The 19,632-nt window shown below is 37.5% G+C and overlaps 1 protein-coding gene across 4 annotated transcripts in view; it reads right to left on the bottom strand.

The window, feature by feature from the left end:
* The window catches only part of Wapl (WAPL cohesin release factor), a 73,123-nt gene that overhangs the window by 34,473 nt on the left and 19,018 nt on the right, over window positions 1-19,632 (bottom strand). For 3 of the 4 annotated variants that reach the window (XM_057769376.1, XM_057769373.1, XM_057769377.1), the window contains exons 3-4: window positions 17,926-18,969; window positions 14,367-14,485 (exon numbers count right to left, since the gene is read on the bottom strand). In XM_057769376.1, coding sequence (XP_057625359.1) covers window positions 14,367-14,485; window positions 17,926-18,969 — 1,163 coding nt within the window. The remainder of the gene's footprint in view (window positions 1-14,366; window positions 14,486-17,925; window positions 18,970-19,632) is intronic. The other variant, XM_057769374.1, reaches the window with a different exon arrangement.

The following is a 19,632-nucleotide window of genomic DNA, read 5'->3' as shown; positions in this document are numbered from 1 at the left end:
ATTACTATTTGGAAGAATTAGCAAGTGCTACATGATTTCCAAGAGAGTTTACTAAGCAAAATAAGCAAAGTACAAAAGAATCTCTCTTATAACCCAGGCATGGTGACACCCACCCTTTACCTAGCACTCTGAGGCCGAGGCTGGCAGATCTCCAATGTGAGATGCTGTGAATATGTCTTATTGCCATTGGTAAATAAAGAAGCTGATTTGGCTAACAGCCAGGCAGGAAATCCAAGGAAAAAAAGGGAGAAAGAAAGCAGAGTTAGGGAGATGCCAGCAGTTGCTGGGGAAGCAAGATGTGAGGTAACAAGCCATGACCCTTGCAGTAAAATATGGAATAGAAATAGGTTTAATTTAAGTTCTAAGAGCTAGTTAATAATAAGCATGAGCTAGTAGGCTAAACAGTTTGTAATAAATATTAAGCCTTGGAGCAGTTATTCAGGAACTAGCAGGCAAGAGAGGAGAAACCTTCAGTTAGTTACAAATGGCACCCAATGCAAGGCTCTCAAATTTCCATAGGGCCAGAGAAAGTTTAAAAACAAAAAGTTCTGAATGCACAGAAATGGAGCTTCACTGAGCTTCCTATTCTCACAGTCTCACATCAACAACAGTACAGAGATGCATCTCCCAACGGCTGACTGCAAGATGGAGCTGAATGCCAGCCACCATGAGCTAAACAGTGTGACAGGTTTCCACAGTCTCACACAGGCCTCTGGTTAGAGAGGCACACTGTGTGGCAGATTTAGCTGCTGCTACCAGGGATGCTACACAGAGAAACCCATCTCGAAAAACAAAAATACTTCTCCACAGACAGCAGGAAGCAGTTTGGAGAAAACAATGTCCACATTCCCAAGAGTTTTAGATGCTTTTTGGTAGGTTATGAATGTTTATTATATTTAGGGGAATAAAGAATAAAAAGACAACTATTAATCGCAGATATTTAGCTTTGATACAGATTTTGGTGTAGTGATACAAAACTTAAGGTTAATTTTGTTACACTATATATTTTTCTATTCTTTTCTTTCTCTCTCTCTCTCTTTTTTTTTTTTTTTTTGATTTTTCGAGACAGGGTTTCCCTGTGTAACAGTCCTAGCTGTCCTGGAACTAGCTGTTATAGACCAGGCTGGCCTTGAATTCACAGGGATTCACCTGCCTCTGCCTCCCGTGCTGGGATCAAATGAATGTGCCACCACCACCCGGCATTTTTCTATTCTTGTTTAAAGGATTTTTGTATACTGATACAAATTTAAGGTCAATTTTATGATGCTACATGTATATTTCTAGTCTTGCTTAAGGTATAATGTTTATATAGCTCATTTAAAAATATAATGTATTGTTAAATACAAATTAATAGTCATCTATAATAGTCAAACTTATAGTCATGTTAGTTTTCTAGATATGCAGGCATATTTCAGATGGATAGGTCATCTTCAAACACTTCAAAGACCTACAGAATATGGCATCTAAAATGTTTTGGAACTTAGACTTTTCTCGACAGAGAGACACGTCTGCTTCTGGAAACACTAATTATTTCAAAAGGACGATGGGCATTGAAGAAGCTCCTTATGAAGTTTACTTTCAATGTGGGAAGGCTAGTCATTTGGGTAAGAAACTGTTCTGCCTGGACTGCTTGACTGCATGCTGTATGAAATGGACATGCATGACCCACATCAGGGTTCCTGCTTCATGAGTCTGCCAGACATTCTGCACACAGAGGAAAGTGACAGACAAAATAAGCAGGATAGTCCTTCAAATTTTCTGCTTCACTGAGAAATCTGCCAGATACTCTAGGCCTGCAGGCTGAATATGGATGCCCCAAGATTACAGAAGAATTTTGGGTGACTGTCCAGGCAGCCAGATGTCTCTGTCATTTCTAGCTTTGAAAGTAACTTACAAAATACTTCCTATTTAATATTATATCCTTCTGGGATCTTTGATGGAGTTGAAGATTAGTTATGATTATAGTTTCCCTTAGTTATAATAAAAGATAAATTAGATATAAAACTTTAGACTCACAAAGATAGGTGAGACTATTTTAATTTTGCCAAATACAAGCAGACAAAATATTATAACTGCGATTCTTGCTTGATACCTGTTTTGTTATATGTAATTTTACTATATTCAAGTTAAAACCTTTCTTTTTAATTAGACAGAAAAGGGGAGATGATGTGGGATACCTCTCTGTATTCTGTGAATGTTTTATCATTGTTGGTTAATAAAGAAGCTTCTTTGGCCTATGGCAAGGTAGAATATAGCTAGGCAGGAAATCCAAGCAGAGACAGAGGGAGAAAGAAGGCAGAGTCAGAGAGATGCCAGCAGCTGCCAGGGAAACAAGATGTAAGATAACAAGCCACAAGCCTTGTGGTAAAATATAGAATAAAAATAAGTTAATTTAAGTTATAAGAGTTAGTTAATAATAAGCCGGAGGTAATAGGTCAAACAGTTTGTAATTAATATTAAGCCTCTGATTGGTTATTCAAGTACTGACAGGTGGGAGAGAAACCTCTGCTTAGAGAACTCCATGAGCTCAAAACCAGTATGGTCTAGATACCAAGCTCTGGGGTAATCAAGGCTACCTAGTAAGACCCTGTCTCAAAAACAAACCACCACCAATAAAAAGCTCATATAAGTAGAGTGTGGTAGCATGAGCTCTTGGGAGACTGAGGTAGGAGGATTTAGGGGATATACAAGGTTTCAGTTCAACCTAGGACACAATCAGTAAGACCCTTTCTTAAAACAAATACAAACAAAAAAACGAAACAAAAACTAAAACAAAAACTTTTACTTTTTAGTAAAAAGTTAGTAAGAAAGCATATGGTTGTTTTTATAAAAAGGAAAACAGAAAATAAAACAGGGTCCCTACAAGTGCTGAGGAGGGTGGAACAAATCTCAAATGAAGTGACATGTTATAGAATATTGTTTTAAGGTGTGTTGCTTTTGTTTATTCTCCATTTGTTTAACTTGTGAAGCTGTGATTCTTTGCCTGTCTAAAACACTGATGGTCTAACAAACAGCTGAACAACCAAGAGCAAAGCAAGAGAAAGGATAGGCGGGGCTGGCAGGCAGAGGGTTTAAACAGGAGAAATTTGAAGAAAGGAAGGAGCAAGATAGAACAAGGAAGGGAGTAATCAGGGGCCAGCCACTCATGGAGTAAGAGTGAAAGCAAGAATTACAAAAGAGAAAGGTAAAAGCCCAGAGGCAAAGGGTAGATAAGATAATTTAAGATAAGAAAAGCTGGCTAGAAAGGAGCCAAGCTAAGGGCTGGCATTTATAAGATAAGCCACAGTGTGTGATTTATTCGGGAGCTCATCAGCAGCCCCCCCCCAAAAGCCAAAAGAATGAAACAACCAACTGCAGTGACTCTTAACTAAACTTATTATACATATATGTACATATTTATATATTTATTTTACTTTTGGAAAAATGTTAATGTTCTACATACCATTCAATAAGAATGGAAAGAGTGTGTAAAAGACTAAAATTTAAAGAAAACCAGAACCAAGAATCCTACTCATATTTCAAATAAATGAGGAAAGAAAGATAGACCAAGTGCCAAAGAGGCAAGTAGACAGAACTAACCTCAAGTAATATGTGAAAATAGCAATCGACTTTACACCTTTGATCTTAGTGGGCAAGGTAAACAAATTCTGAACAACTTGTGTCTGTAAGCCTGCAGAGAACACAAACCAATGTTACTTTTTGAGACAGGGTCTCAAAATTGACTAGACTGGATGGTAAATGTATTCCTGGGATCCACCCAACTCCTAACTCCACAATGCTAGGGTTATAGGCACTACCATGAATGTTTTTTTTTTTTTTTAACATGAGTCCTGGGAATCTAAAACCCCATTCTTATAGTTGCCCAGAATGTATTTACCCACTGAGCCATCACCTCAATCCCAAACCCTGAGTATCTTAATGGCTTTACTGCGGTAAAATAAGCAAATAGCTTTTTTACAACTGTTGTTACAAGTTGCTTATGCCAGATGATTTATTTTACAAGGTGCTAATGCTTGATGACAACAAAAGGCATGAAAAAATCGTGGGGATGGGTTGATACTGAAGATATCTGTGTGAACTCAAGACATGTATGAATCTACGTGAGCGTCTATATGTTATTGTATATAAGCATGTTTCCTACCTATGTCAAAAGAGCCAAAAATTAATGATAGCATACGTAGTGCACAAAATTTAGTCTCTGGGGGTCTCTTGAACTAATTTCTAGTACCAAACCTTAGCAGATATTACAAGATGAAACTGTATTATTCAGAAAGTGAGAAATTTCTCTAGAAAGACAGAAACATGTCACAAGGACCAAACAACCAGCAGCTGGTACCCTAGCAGCCCTAAGAGGGTCATAGAACTGGAGTCACAGGTAGCTGTGAGCTTCCATGTGGGTGTTGCAAAAGAAAACCAGGTCTTGGGCCGGAGAGATGGCTCAGTGGTTAAGAGCATTGCCTGCTCTTCCAAAGGTCCTGAGTCCAATTCCCGGCAACCACATGGTGGCTCACAACCATCTGTAATGAGGTCTGGTGCCCTCTTGTGGCCTACAGACACACGGACAGACAGAATATTGTATAAATAATAGATAGATAGATAGATAGATAGATAGATAGATAGATAGATAGATAGATAGATAGATAGATAGATAGAAAACCAGGTCTTTTGAAAGAGCAGCCAGTGTTCTTCACTGCTGAGCCATCACTCTGGAGAGGCCTCATTTTTTTTTTAATTTTAAAAGAACCTGAACTAGGGCTGGAGAGATGCCCTAGCAGCTGAAGTCACTGGCTGCAATTTCAAAAGACTTGTATTCCATTCCTAGCACCCACGTGGTGGCTCACAGCCATCTGTAACTCCAATTCCACAGGCTCTAGCACTCTCTTTGGCCTCTGTAGGTATCAGGCATATACAAAATGCCTTTATATGATGTAGGCAAAACACTCATATACACTTTTCTAAAACAGCACCCAAACGAAGGAAAACTAAGAGTAGTAGTACTTTAGTAGCATTTAAAATAAAACATTAGAGCAGTGGCGGAGGATGGGTTGGAAAGTGGAGCAGCAGTAGACATGCAGGGAGCACAAAGAGAGTTAGGCCACACTGCACGTGGCGCGGATTCGCTGACTAGCTGCTGCTGTCCTGGCAAGGCAGGCACAGTGGCAGTTATTCCCAGTGGAGCTCACCCTGTTGCATGAGCACCGGAAGTCTCCGGTTCGAGCAAAAGCACCATGCCTTTAACCCAAAGGCCGGGGATCCGACATCACAGATTTGCTCTTACAGTGCCTTTCCCGACCTCTTTGGAGGCAGAAATCGCCTGTGGGTCCCTAGCTCCTGATGCCGAACCGCACCAAGGACTGTTGGGGAAGGAGCTTAAAGTGAGCGGCTGCGTGCTGGAAGTACACTGGATCTCAGAAGACTCTCGCCTCTTCCGAATTTCCATCATGAACTTTCTTGACCAGCTTTCCCTAGTGGTGAACACCATACAGCGCTTTGGGCCCCCAGTTTCTCATTAAGCCTGGCTAGGAGAAGGCGCTCAGGTTTGACCTTATGTCCGGTCCCTCCTAAGCAGTACAAGCAAGAGATTCCAAAACCAGTAGCTGCTACTTAAATGTGAGGCCTAATATTTTTTGCCTGACTTGGTCTTCAGGTACTTAGGGGCCACTTGTTTAGTCTGATGCTTAAATGTTTGTTGCTGAAGAAAATAAAGCTGCGCTTCTAAAAAAAAAAAAAAAATTAAAAAAATTAAAAAATAAAAATAAAAAAATAAAATAAAAACATTAAAGAAAAACAGGCTTATATAGAAAAAAATTTTCTCCATTATTTACATATTTTTACTTCATTATTTACATATTTTTACTTCATTATTTACATAGATCAACAACTAAGAATGATTAGTTTGATATTCAAATGGTATTTCTATAAGAGAAAGATAATGATAAAACTATTTAAAATTCCAGTCTGGAAAAAACATTCCAGCAAACATTAAAAGACATCCTTTTTATTTCTTCTGGCATCCCTGATCAGCTAGCACTGAGATCATACATTGAATAAAGAAACAAGGAAGAAAAGCCAAAAGAACTGACCTTCTTCCATGCTCAGAGTCAACCAGAACCCACTTGACTCTTATTAAACTACTCTGCACTGTCAAGCTACCAATTATAAATAGATGGCCATGACTATTTTTTTTTTTTTTTTGAGACAGGGTTTCTCTGTATAGTTCTGGCAGTCCTGGAACTCATTCTATGGACTGGCCAGTCTTGAATTCATAACTCTGCCTCCTGAGTGCAGGGATTAAAGGCATGTGCCTCCATACCTGGATGGCCTGTAACTTTATACTCTGCAAGCATTTCCCACCATCACACCAGTTCCAGTCTATCTTTAATTCAGGCTTCATATGCATTAATATCTCAGGTTTCTAATTTTTAGAAATCACCACCACCTACGTGTCTGAATCCTAAAATGGTAGGTAAATCCTAAATACAGGATAAAAGCAACACTCAGTAAATACACTGGACCAAAAAAAAAAAAAAGGAAGGAAGGAAGGAAGGAAAGCTGTTTTGGGAAAGTGAGTTCTAACTGTTAAAACCAGCATTGTGTGAAGAAACATTTGTTCTTGGGTGGGGTGTGGGAGGCGTTGTCCTTTAAAATCTCTTCAGTTAACAATATTCTGTTTTTAAATTGAAAAGTGATATAAATTAATTTCAGCAAACAAAAAAGAACCTATAAAATATAAAGCTATATATAACTCTAAAATTGCAGGCTCATACAATTACAATTTTCTAATACAAATTAGTATGTACTCATGATTTATAATGAGAAGTAAATTTTAATCCAATTGCCCAGAAGCTTACTATCTAGTGTCATATTGAATGACAGAAGGAAAGAAAAATTTAAGTCCAAAATGTTCCTTAGAAAGTCAGACCAAAGATAGGGCCAGATGGGCCTGGTATTAAACTACAGAGAAACACTGAAAAGTAATGGTAGAAATATTTTAAAATTGAAACAACTGATCTTATATTAGTTTTAAAAATGCAGAAGCAGTCTTAATTGTAAACAAGATGACCTCAACATCGCAGGAAAAATGCAACCTTCCAAGCACAAGGTGATTCTGGCTAATTATAAAAACACTTCCCTAAAAGCGGACAAGAGTAAGGAAGAGTTTAATTTAAGTGGGCAGAGCAAGCAGAAGAAATGATCTCTGTGACAGCTGCAAGTAAGGGAGTTGGGGAAATGGTAGCCAGAAATCAGAAACTAGTTAACATTTCATGAACAAAAAGGACCTAACCAAGGTTAAATACAGTTATGTTCAAATTCAATTTCTAAAGCCCCTTTATTTTTCTAACTACAAATGACTGTTTTCTTTTTTGGTTTATTTTTTAACATGCGTATAAATGTTTTGCATCCATGTATGTATATATATCACACACATGTATGGAGCCTACAGAGGTCAAGAGTTTCAGATGCTGAACTAATGGTATGAACTATCATGTGGGTGCTGGAGATCAAACCTGGGTCCTCTGGAAGAGCAAGAACGCTCTTAACCACCAAGCCAATTCTCAAGTCCAGCAAATGACTTTTTAAAGCCATTACTTCAACCAGTTTTTTAACCAGTTTTCTTTACCCTTCTTGTTTTTCTGTAGCATGTAACCTCCCAAGCAACCCTCAATCCTAATATAACAAGTCCTTCCTACACTCCTGGTAAGGCGAAAACTGCAATAATGATGAACTTAATAAAATTAATGTGGAGCTGGAGAAGACAGGTCAACAGTTGAGAGTGATTGCAGAGGACCTAGGTTTGGTTCCCAGCAACCACATGGTGGTTCATAGTCATCTATAACTCCAATACCAAGGAATCTGACAAATTCCTCTGACCTTAGAGAACCAGGCATACACATCGGTGCACATACATGCAGCACACATATTTAAACATAAAATACTAAGTATCTAAAAATGGTTCATTTTGTAAAGAAAGTTATTGTTTCTAATATGAGAAGGTGGAGAAAAGGAAAATCTTGGCTAGCTTATGTCTGTTTCACTAAGGTGAGGTGACTTGTGTGTACTGCTGACAAATATTAGGACTGAATATATGGTTAAGCATACTAACAATCAGATCTCTCACTGTAAACAAAGAGAAGTAAAATACATAAGCATGAAGGGCAGAATAAACCTGGTGTTGGACCAGAAGCGAAAGTATCAGCATGAACTCTAGGTTCTACAAAACTAGGTATGCAATCATATGTAAAAGCACAGCATGAGGGGTAGAGATACATAAGTCACAAGTAAAGATGGATTGTCTGGGATGTGCAAGGCCCTACATACAAGGCATTAGGTTTAAGACCATAGTCTTTTTTTTTTTTTTAAATATTTATTTATTTATTTATTTATTTATTTATTTATTTATTTATTTATTATGTATACAATATTCTGTCTGTGTGTATGCCTGCATGCCAGAAGAGGGCACCAGACCTCGTTACAGATGGTTGTGAGCCACCATGTGGTTGCTGGGAATTGAACTCAGGACCTTTGGAAGAGCAGGCAATGCTCTTAACCTCTGAGCCATCTCTCCAGCCCCAAGACCATAGTCTTTAACAACAAAAAGTGTACATTTTTTACATGTTTCATAGCTCTGTGTACTTAACAGGGTTTCAAAGCAATGAGAATACAGTATCTTCTCTGGCATTCCTACCAAATACATGGCAACTAAATTGAATCAGAGGAAGCACTAGACAAATGCAAGTTGAAGCCATTCTACAACTGCCGAGAACATTTCCCACATCCACTCACACCCCCTTCTCTCTATGGTATCTGAAAGATAATCTACATAAAATTTACTTGAAAAATTTAGTTTTCTATTAATCCTAATTACTCATACAAAAGGAGGAAGTATTTCTTTAAAATTCTTCAGGAAATAAAATATTAGAAATACTATGTTACAACAAGGTTTTCTTTCAAGTGTGATGAATCACATACTCTTTCTTTCTTTCTTTTTATTTTTGTAGACCACACTGGCCTTGAACTCACAGAGATCCACCTACCTCTGCCTCCCAAGTGCTGGGATTAAGGGCTTCCATCAACAACACACACCTTTCAATCCCATAGCTTCTTAAATTTAAAAAAAAAAAAAAAGGCAGTAATTTCCTTAATTTTTCTGACACTATAATATCGTGTCCATATAGCTGCAAATAGGTCTGCTACCGACTTGTTTTCCATGACCTGATTTACTTTAGGCCAAATAAATTACTCCAAAATCAGGTCAAGTGCATGTACACTATTAACTTTTTAAGTTGTGTGAATAGCAAAGCAAAATCTCTCAATATTAAATTTAAAACTAAATTTAAAAACTGAACACAAGGATGCAGTGTATAGTGCTTGCCTAAAATGTATGAAGCCTTGAGTTAGATCACTAACAAAAGCAAAACAATACCAAAAATTAAATATAAATAAGAAAGAAAAAAAAGGAGAGGGAAATTCCAATTATATGGTCCCGACTGGCCTAGAACTCTCTTTGGAGACCAAGTGGCCTAGAGCAAACAAATTCTCTGCTGGAATTAAAGGTCTGTGGCACTCTGCCTGGCTTTTAAAAAGATTTCAGACAGGGTCTCTGCTATGTAGCCCTGGCTGGCTTCAAACTCCCCACAAGTTTCCTGTCTCGGCTCCCCGAGTATTAATTATTACAGGTGTGTGCTGCCACACCCAGTTTCTGACCAGTCACCCTCAGTAAAATACTAAGGGCAAAAAGAACTGCAAAGTTTAAAAATCACTACTTACTGTTCCCAGTAATTATCATTAGTAACAGTTTAATATGGTCATTATGTGTACACAGGATGCTATAGCAAGCCAAATACAAAATTCTGTCATATCAGGGTTCCCAAGTGACTCAGTGGGTAAAAGCATTTACTATGCACATTTGATAACCTGAGTTCAATCCCTAGATCACATAATAGGAGAACTGACTCTAGAGGTTTGCTCTCTGACCTCCATACAAGTACTATGGCATGTAAGTGGCCTCTCCCTCAACCCACTAATAATAATAAAAACTAATTCTTAAATTATGTTTTGCTAAATTTAAAGTAAAGTTATCCATATAAACTTATAAATTATTTTCCTTGCTGTCCAATGACACTGCCCATCAGCAATGAACATAGTTAACACTCAGATAATCTAAGTATTTATGTTGTATTAAAAAAAACTAAGAGTCCTATGAGAAATGAGAGAAATGAATTATTTAACTTAATTTAGTTTAATTCTTTAAAGTACACAATGAATCTCAGTCACTTTCCTGTGCAGAAAAAAAAAGTGCTCAAAGATGTTGGGTTTACATAAGAGGAACAAAAGAGCTAGAAACAGTTCCCAATAGCCAAATCTAAAATAACTAGGGCATACAAAGAAAAGTCAAAACCTATCATACTACATTTAACAAGTTTTTTAAAAAGTTTATTATACATATTTAAGGAATACAAAATGTTTTGATAAACAAATTAATTTATCCATACCTTCCATAATTATTTTTTGCAGTGTGGTTAAGAGGGCCTAAAATCTACTCATTTAGCAAATTTCCAATATACAATATTAACTATATTTGTTATATATTGACTTAAGATTTACTAATTCTACTTCACTGTAACTTTTACACCAACATCTCCATTTCCTTTGCCTCTGTGCCATTACCTATTTCTTGACATTTTGCTTCTTTTAGATTTGCCAGAAAAGTGGTCATGCATGACTTACTTTACTATAAACAATACTAGTAAGTAATATTTAATGCATCAATGAGGAGAGACTATTATACTATTCCATTTACTAAGTGTAGATGAAACAATTCGAAAATTTTCTCCAGTCAGCAACTGTTAGTGTAACAAAAGATGGCAATAGGGTTTGTGATGGTTTAAGAATGGTATCAACAGCTTCATATACTTGGACATGTGAGTCACCAGGAACAGAACGTAGGAAGAATTAGGAAGAATGGCCTTGTTGGAGTAGGTATGACCTTAGAAAACGTGTATGACTGGGAGTGAGCTTTGAAGATTCAAGTTTGTGTGTGTCTCCCTCTCTTCCCCTCCCCCTTTTTTAAGCCTGCAACTTGTGGATCAGATATGAGATCTTAGCTTCGATACATCATTCCCACCCACCTGCTGCCACCCTCCCAGTCACAATGATAAGGAACTAACCCTTGAAACTGTAAGCAAGTTCTCAGTTCAATACTTCCTTCTGTAAGTTGTCTTAATCAAGGTATCTCTTCACAGCAATAAACCGTAACTAAGACAACATTCAATACTAGATGCAAACGAGTTAAAAAATACAAAGCACAATAAGATATTCACAGTGTCAGAAAAGACCTAATTAGATTATAAAAGGAAAAAAATGTGTTTTTGTTTTGAACAAAGCTCATAATCCCAACTTTTGTTAGTTGTTTAAACAATATTAAAGGCCAAGAATGCATATACAGGGCCCTAGATTCAATCCCCCATACTGTGGAAAAGTAGGTGGAGGTATAAATGAAAATACATTAAAAGTGGAATAACCAGAAAATATACAGCTTCAAATGCAAACAAAGACAATTATCATCAAGCAAGGTCTGCAAAATGAAAAAAAACAGTTTAACCTAAATCTAATCCAGAATATAGATTTATTAATTTACAGACTCCTAAGCCAATAGTGAAGCAAATTAAATATAAAGGAGATTATAGAAAACTTCTAAATGTAGAACAGCCCTAAAGACAAATATCACAGTCACCTAATAAGTGAAAGGGATTATTTTAAATAAGAATCTATTTAAATAAGGTATACTTAAGAACTAAATATACCAAGTTGATAAAAGGCTGTAGTTGGAAGGTGTGGGGAAAGGAATTAAGACATTCTGAGAACTTCTGATAAAAACAGAGTATGAATTAGACATTTACATGAGATTGTATGACCTCAGCTAATATTATTACACATTCTAATCTAAGTCCATCCATTTTCCTGCAAATTTTTATTACGTTTTTCTTTATAGCTGAATAGTATTCCACTTCACACACACACACACACACACACACACACACACACACACCAAACATCCATTCATCTTTTGATGGACAACCAGGCTTATTCCAAATCCTTTGCTACAGTAAATAAAGCAGGCTATGGGGTACAAATATCTGCATAGCAGGGAGTACTTTGTGTATGTGCAAGAGTGAGACAAGTAGGGCCGGGCGGTGGTGGCGCACACCTTTAATCCCAGCACTCGGGAGGCAGAGGCAGGCGGATCTCTGTGAGTTCGAGGCCAGCCTGGTCTACAAGAGCTAGTTCCAGGACAGGAACCAAAAGCTACGGAGAAACCCTGTCTCAAAAATCAAAAAAAAAAAAAAAAGAGAGAGACAAGTAGGTCATACTTCTACTTTTAATTTTTTGAGAAATCTACTGAACTACAACTAAACATTAAAAAAAATTACCCTCAATTTTTTTTCTTTTTTTTTTTTTTTCTAACGAGGATCCCTCAATTTTAAAAAGGACAAAAGACTCAATTAGACATTTCTCAAAACACAGACAAGTGGAGCTAGAGAAATAGCCATATGAGTGTAACCACCTAAGATCAATTCCAGCATCTACATAAAAGTTGACAGGCAATAAATACATGCTTGTAATCCTAGCACTGGAAAAGTAGAGAAAGGAGGATTCCTGGGCCTTGTTGGCCAGTAGAAGTATAGCAAGATCTGAGAACTCCAGTTTGAGTGAGCTACAGTCTATACAGCCTCAAAAAAAAAAAAAAACAAAAAAAACAAGCAAACAAACAAACAAAAAACCACCAAGGTAGGGAACAACAGAGAAGATACCTAATACAATCTTCAGGCATCCATAGGTACATGCATATACACCCACATGAAAACAAACACATGATACATACATACACACACACACACACACACTCACAACTAGTAAGCATATGCAGAGAGTTTTCTAATTCAGTAGTCATTATAGAAATGAAGATTAAAGCATAACTATTCCATAGCTATTACGGTAACTTTTTTTTTTAAATAGAATCTCACTATGTATCCTTGACTGGCCTTCAACTCACTATGTAGACCAGGCTGGCCTCAAATTCACAGAGATTTGCCAGCCTCTGCCTCTCAGCTGCTGGGATTAAAAGTATGCGCCAACACACCTAGCCTACAGAAGCTTCTGTCTAATCAGTAAATGGGGGAAATTGATACAGCCTGCACTGCTGCTAAGAATCTAAAATGGAATGCAAAATAGTTTGCTATTACTGAAAAAGCTGGACAATGGTCTGACTCTAAGTAAGAACTGGGGAAAAAAGAGAAAGAGATTCAAAAAGACAGGCTCACAGAAGAATCCCTGACTTTAAAATGTTCAATCTGAGGATGCCATGAAAGCAACTGGAACTTAGTATTTTGCATGTTGGTCTTTATCTGGGCTAGCAATATGTGGCAGAAAACTAGTATAAGGCAGAATGGCAACAAGTCTCAGCTCGCAAACAACCTCTCGATTGTAAGTTTGAACAACCAATATTCTAGAGCATAGAAAAGTGATTTTTAATTATAGATATAGATATATAGATAGCTATACATACTTTTCTTAAGATGGTAAATTAAAAAAAAAAAGATTTACAGGTATCATGTGAGAAACACTGCCACGATGGCTTGCTGATAACTTCTCAATAAAAAATTAAAGATTGCCGGGCGGTGGTGGCGCATGCCTTTAATCCCAGCACTTGGGAGGCAGAGGCAGGCGGATCTCTGTGAGTTCGAGGCCAGCCTGGTCTACAAGAGCTAGTTCCAGGACAGGAACCAAAAAGCTACGGAGAAACCTTGTCTCGAATAAATCCAAAAAAAAAAAAAAAAAAAAAAAAAAAAAAATTAAAGATTGAGTGGTGATTTGAAAGGAAAAAAAAAAGGGTCCCAAAAGTGGCTCCCTTCCACACACTGCTCCGTGACTACATTTCTTTGTATGTAGCCCTGGCTGTCCTAAAACTTGCTCCATAGACCAGGGCTGGTCTTAAACTCAGAGATCCACCTGCCTCTGCCTCTGTGCCCCACTACCACTTTAGGCTTTAGGAGGTGTGGCTTTGCTGAAGCAGGTATGGCCCAGCTGATTGAAGTGTGTCACTGTGGGGGTGGGTTTTGAGGTCTCATATATGTTCAAGCCAAGTGCAGTGTCTTAGACCACTTCTTGTTACCTCAGCAGCACCATTTCTGCCTGTACACTACCATGACTCTCTATGATGACAATTGACTGAACCTCTGAACTGTAAGTTAGCCCCAATTAAATGTTGTCATGGTGTCTCTTCATAGCAACAGAAACCCTAAGACATGAGCCCTCTAATGATAAATGAATGATAAAATAATCACCAATAGTAGAGCTTTACTTACCCGTTTGGGGCCACTAAAAATCTTTCTGGTATTTTCCTTGGATTTATCTCCTTGTTTACTTATGGGCTTCTTCACACTCTCAGGCACACCAGGCAAGTCCTCTGTAAAATCCAAGTTTTCTGAAATAGTAATCAAAACTAGCTAGCTTTCCAGTATTTCAAGTTATCAGAAAACTTAAGGCCATTTTTTAAACATAATATTGGGGGTAGGGGTGGGAATGAAAGATTAAAAGGAATAATGGCTGGAAAAGTACTCTAACCCTCACCCTCTACTTCAAAACCTGTTACACATGCATTCTAGTTTTATTTTGTGTTAAAAGAAAAGTCAAATATTTTCTCTTTTACTAAGAATGGTCCTTTGTAGCTAGCCCAGGCTGGTCTGGAATTCACTATACATCCCAAACTGGCCTCAAACTCATGGCAATACCCCTGCTTCATTCAGACTCCCAAATACTGAAATTACAGTCATGCAACACCATGCCTGGCTTAAAATTTTTTCCAAAATAAAATTTGAACTTCACAGATCACAACTGCATGATATATACAGATGCTAGATATATAATTTATACAAACTCATATAAATATCAAATATTATCTAAGTTTTACATTTTTCTATATTTTAAGTTCATGAAATTATGTTGCCTTAAAACAATACTTGCTGGAAGCCAATTAGGTGGATGTAAAAGAGCCAGAATCCAAATCCAGGTGGTCTGCCCTCATCGCTGCTTGCTTCCAATACCCACGGTAATAGTTCCAGTGGCCATTTGTAATAGTTGGGGGTATAGAGTGCTTTGATGCAAGATAAGTAACTTTTGGTGTGGCTCTCAAAAGTCAAAGACATTGTTCAAGCTGTGTAAGAGGCTGCTGACTTCTACAAAGATAACCATTTTTTAAATTTTTTAGATTAATTTTATGCATTTCAGTCTTTTACGTACATGCATGGATGTGAACCACATGCTTGCCTGGGAGCCTGCAGAAATGAAAAGGCATCAGATTCCCCTGTGAACCACAAAATGGGTGCTGGAAATTGAAACCAGGCCCTCTGCAAGAACAAACAAACTTAACTATTAAGCCATCTCTCTAGTCCCATACAGGAATAAATTTTAAAATGCAAAATCTCTGGGTGTGGTGCAACAGGTGCAACAGGCCTATAATCCCAGCACTTGGAGGGTTGAGTCAGGAGGAAAACAAAAAAACAAAGATCCCTGGCTAGTACAATGCAATTCAATGACTTATGAGTCTTCACATGAAACTACTAAAGAATTAGATTACTTCCTAAAAGGTTATAAACATTTTCTTCTAACATAGAAGATTTCTCCACCTCAACTTTCTTTTTTAAAGATTTATTAATCATGTATACAGCATTCTGTCTGCATGTACGCTGCAGGCCAGAAGAGGGCACCAGATCTCATTATAGATGGTTGTGAGCCACCATGTGGTTACTGGGAATTGAACTCAGGACCTCAGGAACGGCAGTCAGTGTTCTTAACCTCTGAGCTATCTCTCTCTCCAGCCCCTCCACCTCAACTTTTAAAATTGATTACTGGTTCACACATTACGTCAAGATTCAATTGCAGCTTGGTATTTCTCATCTAAGTGGTCTCTAGTTTTAAAACATTCAATGCCAACTTCATTTCTCAAAGTAAGCCATTTTCCACATTTAAGAATTAAAGTTGTCGCCGGGCGGTGGTGGCGCACGCCTTTAATCCCAGCACTCGGGAGGTAGTGGCAGGTGGATCTCTGGGAGTTCGAGGCCACCCTGGTGTACAAGAGCTAGTTCCGGGACAGGAACCAAAGCTACAGAGAAACCCTGTCTCGAAAAACAAAAAAAAAACAAACAAAAGAATTAAAGTTGTATTATTCCAAGATGTAAAAACAGATTCTAAACTGCAAATAAGAAAAATTACTTCCTATACAACTGAGCCTAAATGTCAAATAAACTGCAGCAGGACATGAGTGCAGGTACTGCACAGCATTATGTCTCGGATCTGGTAAAGCTGCTGCAAACTGTGATCTTCTCAAGAGGCTGATGACAACACTGGATAAATGTTGACTATACTTCTTTGGAGAGTAAAGAGGCTCTAGAAGCCCCTGCTTTAATTCCAGTTTAAAACAAAGGGTGAATCTCATCTGGGCTGAGGGCGTAACTCAGTGGTAGAGCCTATGCCTCCTGTACAAATCACCCCCAACAACAGAAATAGTAATTCTAATCAAGCAAACTATTTCTAGGTCGAAAAAGAGCTAAGTAGCAGGTAATGTCAAATATAATATACTGTATTTAAGAATCTAAACTCACAAATACAATGGAAATTCTAATTCACCACAATTACAAACTTAGAGGACAAAGATTTTTTTTAAACAATTGGACCAATATAGAAAAGATTTATTTGATTGAAAAGACCAGTAGCTTTCACAAGTTCTTCCTCACTAAACAGTGAATTCTCTACACACAGCCCTTGTCAAATAAAGGCTTAATTAATAGCAGAGCTACCTAGTGTATTTGTATCTATCGCTCACTAGAGATTCAACTCCTCAGAGAACCTTATCATTGGGCCTACAATCTATAGAGACAAATTTTCATTATTAAAAGAGAATATTTACCTTGTACTTTTCAATCTTCTGTTTTATTTTTCCCAGACAAGATTCCTATGTAGCCCTAGCTGTCCTGGAACTCACTCTGTACACCAGGCTGGCCTCCAACACACAGAGAGTCACCTGCCCAGCGTACTTCTCAATCTTATGAAATCACAATTTAAGAGTGTTTGAGAATGTTTGTGCTACTTACAAAGGGTTTAATTAATTTCTTTTGAGTACTTCCCTTATTAAAACCATCTGTTACCACTACAGTTCTAAATGTCCAAAATCTATCCGTATGCCTCCACTACATTTGGATTTTCAAACCTAAACCAAGATGTTTGATATCTCTGTCCCAAAGACTGAACAGTTTAAAATTCTCACATAAATTTTCAGGTGCAGGCCCAGGGTCATATTTCAGTGGGAGAACTTGCCTATTATGTGTGAGGCCCTAGTTTGGAAACCAATCTGAAATCAAAAACCTTAAATACTAGTCACTGATGTAAAACATCTAAGACTCCCAGTCTACCATAACTTAAGATCTAAAAATTTACATGTAAAATACTATAGCTTTGCATAATGCAATGTACAGGTTCTAAAAAGATGTTTCTACTAAAGTGTAATATAACACTAAGGCTAGAGAGATGGCTCAGTGGTAAGAGAATTTGCAGCGCTCCCAAAGGATCTGAGTTCAGTTTTTGGCACCAAGGTCAGACAGCTTACATCCCTAACTCCAGCTCTAGGGTACCCATGTCTCTCTGGTCTCAGAGGGTATTTGCATTCACATGCATATACACATGTAGGCATATACCTATAATTAAAAATAAATCAAATATATATATATGATATGAGATATATATATATATATATATATATCAAACTAATACTAAGAATCTAGGGAAGAATTAGACTTTGATTAAAGCCTGAAAAGAAATCATCTATTAAATACATATTATCCTATTATATACACATCTTATAGTTCTTACCTGCATTATTAGTACTAGGCTGACTATTCTGGGAATTGTCGCTGCTTTCAGGAGGAGGCTGAAGGGAAAGTGATGGAGTTGTTTTAGTTCTTTTTTTGTCTTTCTTTCTTTCCATTTGACAGTCGTCATCATCATCTTCTTCACTTTCACTGAGATCGTCAAAGCCAAAATATTTAATTTTGTAATTAGAACTTCCAGAACCACCTTCATCACCTCCTGTCTCATCATGATCTTCAAAACCAAAAAATTCAAGTTTAACATCCTTTTTGGATTTAGTATTACTAGGTCGAAATCTAGTAGTGGTCTTGGAAGTCGCAATGTCTGCCTTTTTCCTGAGCCGGCCAGCCTCTCCTAAGTCTGCAGGAGTGGATGTTGTGAACTCATCCATACTCCGTTCCATTGTATCCTGGATGGTAACATTACAAACTGACAAGCAAGATGGATGTAAAACAGTGTAATCTCTAGTCCGTCCGACTGTTCCTCTAAAACTGGTCCCACAACTTACACCGCCTTTCTTTGCCTGATTCAGGCCATCTTTACTTGATTCACTGTTTGCTTTGGCTAAGGCCTGACTGGTGCCATCCATTAGCTTATCAAAATTTGATGCTCCCTGTGAGGATTTAGCTTTATTGGCCCTACAGTACGTCCTACAGTTGCTTGGCCTAAGAACACTTTGTATGATATCTTCTTCAATGGCTTCATTTATATTTTCCAATCGGTTTTTTAAATCCTCATCCTTCACCTCCAAAAGAGAATCACTTTCCAAATTCATAATACAGTCTTCTGATCTGGTATCTTCAAAATCATTATCCCACTCATATAAACCAGTTCTTACAGGTCCTTTGACTGGGCAACTTTCAGTCGGAGACTCTGATCTTTTCCCAGACTGGACATTCCAAGTATCATTTGTTTCCTTAATTTCATCAGCTTTATATTCAGAAGCCACTGCCGTTTCTGTGTTGGGTTTCTTAGTACTATCTTCAGCATTTTTATGAAAATGGTGACTATTTTTTTCATGTTCTTCACTAAAATTCTCCACTTTATCTATAAAAATAAAAAATATGTCAGGTTAAAAACATAAATGTCATCAGTTATGCAAATTAACAAGGCTCTCTGAACAATCTTGAAATAGCTGCAACAGTTTCAAATAGTTAAAAAAAAGAAAAAAATGTTTACACACATGACATTTGCTCTCCTACTGTCAATATATTAGCCTGTCCCAAAACACCCAAGCCACTTAAAACGGTCATGCTGAATTCAGAAGAAATCCTAGCATTATTAAGAAGCTGAATCAAGGCCAAGTAGTGGTGGCACAAGCTGTCTTGGGAAGCAGAGGCAGGCAGATCTTGCAGTTCAAGGTCAGTCTGGTTTACAGAATTCCAGGAAAGCCAATGCTACACTGAGAAACCCTGTCACAAGAAAAAGAAGGGAGAGAGAGAGAGAAGGAAAAATAAACTAAATCATGTGAGGATGACATAAGAAGGCATTTAAGCTTTCAAGTAACCATGTTTAACTTAGAAAGTGTTTAGTAGAACCTAAAATTCATGTAACAATAAATGAAGACCTTTCAGGGGCATTTGCTTACCTGGAGTAGGATTATATATATACAGTACAGTATTTTTGCCTAGAAACCTGCTTGCAGGAAGCTTCTCTGTTTCTTTATTTCTTCTAATCCTAAAAGTCACATAACAATATGTCTATTTTTAA

Source organism: Chionomys nivalis, chromosome 5 (assembly GCF_950005125.1).
Source record: "Chionomys nivalis chromosome 5, mChiNiv1.1, whole genome shotgun sequence".
In the NCBI taxonomy this organism is placed as follows: Eukaryota; Metazoa; Chordata; class Mammalia; order Rodentia; family Cricetidae; genus Chionomys; species Chionomys nivalis.
Note: the sequence above shows the minus strand (reverse complement) of the source record. Positions and strands in the feature narration are given on the sequence as shown.